Below are 4,362 nucleotides of genomic sequence, written 5' to 3' on the forward strand. Positions count from 1 at the left end.
AACCCATTAAACCTCTCTCTCTCTCCCTCCCCCTCTCTCCCTCCCCCTCTCCCCTCCCTCTCTCCCCTCCTCACGCTCTCTCTCTCTCTTCTCTCTCTGTTGCTCTTCTCGCTCTTCTCTCTCTCTCTCTCTCTCTCTCTCTCTCCCTCTCTCCTCCCCTCTCTTCTCTCTCGCTCTCTCTTCTTGCTCTTCTCTCTCCTCTCTCCCCCGCTCTCCCCCTCTCTCCCCCGCTCTCCCTTTTTTCCTTCTCTTCATCTTCTTTCTTTCACTTCCATTTTTTCTCTCCAGGGGGCGATGGCTGCTACATACTCAGCACTGAACCACAAGACATTTCAGCCAATCCTAGAGCCCGTGGCGGCCTCCAATCTAGCTCAGCGCCGTAGTATGAAAAAACGAACGTCGACGGACTTATAGGATGAACTGTCGTCCCCCCCCCCCCCCCCTGATGAATCCTGGGAATTCCATCGTGCGGTCTCACGGATCGTGGAGTTTCCCTACATTACTTGAATATCCTGTACATGTCTTTTGTGGAAGTCACACGGCGGGAGGTCCATCCTGTGCTCTCCATTATGACTCTTCTCTGTGTTCAATATCAGGGTACGTCACCCGGCTTGCCGGATCTCTGCACCGAATACGCCTCCTGTCCAGGTCACCTCCGCTGCGGAGGGTTCACTGTAACGCTGTAGATTAATGCTGCATTTTCATTGGCCGGTCCATCTCCAGGGAGCTTTTATATATTGCGGGGAAAAAAAAAATGACTCGAAGGATTTCCCTCCACTCCTCACTTACCGCTTACTAATCTGCAGCTGATTCCAAAACTTTCACAATGCATGAGCGCCGCCATGTTCTCACCAGGAATGGTGCGCACGGCGTGAACAATGCTGCCATGGCTGTGTACGTCTCGTGGATGCCGTAGTCTCTAGAAATGTGCCGGGAGGGGGAGGGGAGGGGGGGAAACCGAACTGCCCATCATGGAAATTCTGTGTTTTATCAGAACAAACATGCTGTAAAGACTTCGGCTGCGTTGCCCCGCCTCCCGCGTGTCGCTGTTCCGTGCCTGCCACCATCGCCACGGGAGTGTCGGGGGCCACAGACTGATTTTTTTTTTTTTTTTTTTTCTCGGGTTGGGTTGTAAATAATTCTGTTGTATTAAGTTTGTACCTATTGTACACATGTATTCAATATTATTGGTTTTATTTTATTTTTATTTTATTTTTTTATTTTGTTTTCACGGTACCATTGAATAATTTTTACCGATCAGGTAAAATTTATATTTTTGTAGAACTGATTATTTGAGAAAAAAAAAAAAACAAAATAAAAAAAATTGGGGTCCTGGCTCACGGGGGGGTGGGGGGGAAGGGTGGGGGTGGGTGGCACAAGCCAAATTTTTATTTGTGGTGTAACAAACAAACGAAATCTTATGCGTCGTCTTGTAAAGTGTTGGAAAAAGTCGTGTCGGTAGAACCATTTGTGCAGGAGAAGGAGGAGGAGTCGGTGTCTTAGTCCCGTGTATTTGTTCTGAATCGTCCAATGATGTGTCAGTAGGGAAACGTCGTAGATGAGGTTCTGCTGGAGCCTTAAAAGCATTCTGGGGTATTTATGCCTTCATCCAATCAGAACGCAGCTCTGATTTTTAGGGTGGAATAGAGGGGTCGGCTCGATCTGTGGCTCGTCCGTCCTCCGCGGACTCGTTAGCGCTCATTGTGTCTTCTGCTTTTTGTCTTGATGGTGTTTGGAGGAGTGGGAGGAGCTCCTGTGGCCTGTGTGCAGAGGCCCCCCCCGATTTTGCGCGCTTTAAATAATTTCAGATCCTTCTGCATGTATTTGAAAATGGAAAAAAGAGCAATAATTAAAAATATTTGTTTTTTTATTGCCTCAGCCCCCAACAATATTACCGTTCAAAGCTCCGACGTTCCTTTTAATTTGCCTTCTTGTTACTCCGTGGCAGAGGGCAGTGACTTGGAGTTTAGCAGCCAATAATCATGAAGGAACTCCACCGTGAAGTGTTTTTTTTTGGGAACTTTAGATATTTTGAGGTGTAGTTCTGGTGTCTTCTTATTTCGGATTTGGAGTTCTCACTTTTTGTATTGCCCATAAAGCCTTTTACATCTAACTTGACCATAAGGTAGAGGCCTGCTTTGTTGAGTTATTGGGAAGAAGAGAAGAGCAAGCGAGAGATGCTACAAAGCTGGTTCTGCCAGTAGTTGGCTCCTGGTCACATGACCAGAATTTGCCATATTAAGTCAAATGATCAACTGCAGTTTTGCTTTGTAGGATGAGATCCGTCAGCAAAGTCACTGACCTCTGTTGAGATGACCCAGAAGTGCGTTATTGAGTTTTTACTTCACCCACCTAGAAATCCCGTACAGTACACTATTTGAGGAATAGTATATAGATCACGCTAAATGATGGAGTTCAGGTGTCTCCAGTGAACTGTCTTTTTAGGAGGACATCAATGACATTGTAGACTATTGTGCTCTTCCAACCTTGTGGTAACAGTTTGGTGAAGACCCTTTCCTGTTCCAGCATGACACATGTACAAACAAGCTCCATAAAGATATGGGCTGACCTGTTTGGACCATCTCCCTAAAGACATGGGTTGACCAGTTTGGACCATCTCCCTAAAGACATGGGTTGACCAGTTTGGACCATCTCCCTAAAGACATGGGTTGACCAGTTTGGACCATCTCCCTAAAGACATGGGTTGACCAGTTTGGACCATGTCCATAAAGACATGGGTTGACCAGTTTGGACCATGTCCATAAAGACATGGGTTGACCAGTTTGGACCATCTCCATAAAGACATGGATTGACCAGTTTGGACCATCTTCAAAAAGACATGGGTTGACCAGTTTGGACCATCTTCAGAAAGACATGGGTTGACCAGTTTGGACCATCTTCAAAAAGACATGGGTTGACCAGTTTGGACCATCTTCAAAAAGACATGGGTTGACCAGTTTGGACCATCTTCAAAAAGACATGGGTTGACCTGTTTGGACCATCTTCAAAAAGACATGGGTTGACCAGTTTGGACCATCTTCAAAAAGACATGGGTTGACCAGTGTGGACCATCTTCAAAAAGACATGGGTTAACCAGTGTGGACCAGCTCCATAAAGACATGGGTTGACCAGTTTGGACCAGCTTTATAAAAACGTGGCATGACCAGTTTGGACCATCTTCAAAAAGACATGGGTTAACCAGTGTGGACCAGCTCCATAAAGACATGGGTTGACCAGTTTGGACCAGCTTTATAAAAACGTGGCATGACCAGTTTGGACCATCTTCAAAAAGACATGGGTTGACCAGTTTGGACCATCTTTAGAAAGACATGGGTTGACCAGTTTGGACCATCTTCAAAAAGACATGGGTTGACCAGTTTGGACCATCTTCAAAAAGACATGGGTTGACCAGTTTAGACCAGCTCCATAAAGACATGGGTTGTCCAGTCTGGAACAGCTTCATAAAGACATGGGGTGACCAGTTTGGACTAGCTACATAAAGACATGGGTTGACCACAATTTGGACCAGCTCAATAGACATGCTTAGAGAGCTTGGACCACCTTCATAAGGACATGGGTTGACCAGTTTGGTGTGGAGGAACTCAAGTGTCCTGCACGGAACCCTGACCTCATCCCTACTGAACACCTTAGAGATGGAAATTTTATCTGCCACTAATGTGGGGCTTAGAAGAGTGGAGAGCTGAAAAGGGGGCAACTTCACATTCATAGTCATGGTTTGGGCAACTCTATATTAATGGCCATGGGGCCCTTCCCTTCTGAAGGCAACTCCATATTAATGGTCATGGGTGATGGGATGTCCAACAAGTTCATATAGGTGTCCACACTTTTGGCCATATAGTGTGTTTTCTATGTTTTCTGCTGTATTAAAGCTGAAGTTTAACCTTCCTATATTTTCCCTTCCTTCATTCCAACAACCCCTCCCCCCCTCCCCCACCCCAACACACTAATGACATTTTTTATGTCATCGTTGGGTCTCTGCCCTTCCCTGTGTCCTGCAGGCAGATCATGGCTGGTGAAAGGGGGGCTGTACACCTGCCTGTCAAAGGTTCCGGAGCCAAATCTGTGTCACCATGTTTGATATTTAATTATACTTGAATGTTTTCTCAAGGGCTGATTATCGGTATGTTACATGTGGGAATCGTCCGACCTTTCCGGGGCCGTACCGCGTACGTCTGTCTGTCTGTGTGTGTGTGTATGGAGGAAGACGTCATCTGTTGTCTAGCAAAACACTCCTTTACCGCCAACGCCGCGTCGCCATGATTTCTGGTTATATGCGGTGTGTGGTTGTCAGTCGCGGTGTGTGGTTGTCAGTCGCGGTGTATGGTATGGTTGTCAGTCGCG

The 4,362-nt window shown here is 46.5% G+C and overlaps 1 protein-coding gene across 2 annotated transcripts in view; it reads left to right on the forward strand.

Moving 5' to 3' along the window:
* Positions 1 to 1,309, forward strand: part of RPS6KA6 (ribosomal protein S6 kinase A6) — a 115,735-nt gene extending 114,426 nt beyond the window's left edge. The window contains exon 22 of one of the 2 annotated variants that reach the window (XM_073598090.1): positions 289 to 1,308. In XM_073598090.1, the coding sequence (XP_073454191.1) occupies positions 289 to 414 (126 nt within the window). In that variant the 3' untranslated portion in view covers positions 415 to 1,308. Of the gene's footprint in view, positions 1 to 288 lie in introns of both variants that reach the window. The other variant, XM_073598091.1, reaches the window with a different exon arrangement.
* Positions 1,310 to 4,362: the final 3,053 nt, after the last annotated feature.

This window comes from Aquarana catesbeiana, linkage group LG09 (assembly GCF_042186555.1).
Source record: "Aquarana catesbeiana isolate 2022-GZ linkage group LG09, ASM4218655v1, whole genome shotgun sequence".
NCBI classification, from domain to species: Eukaryota; Metazoa; Chordata; class Amphibia; order Anura; family Ranidae; genus Aquarana; species Aquarana catesbeiana.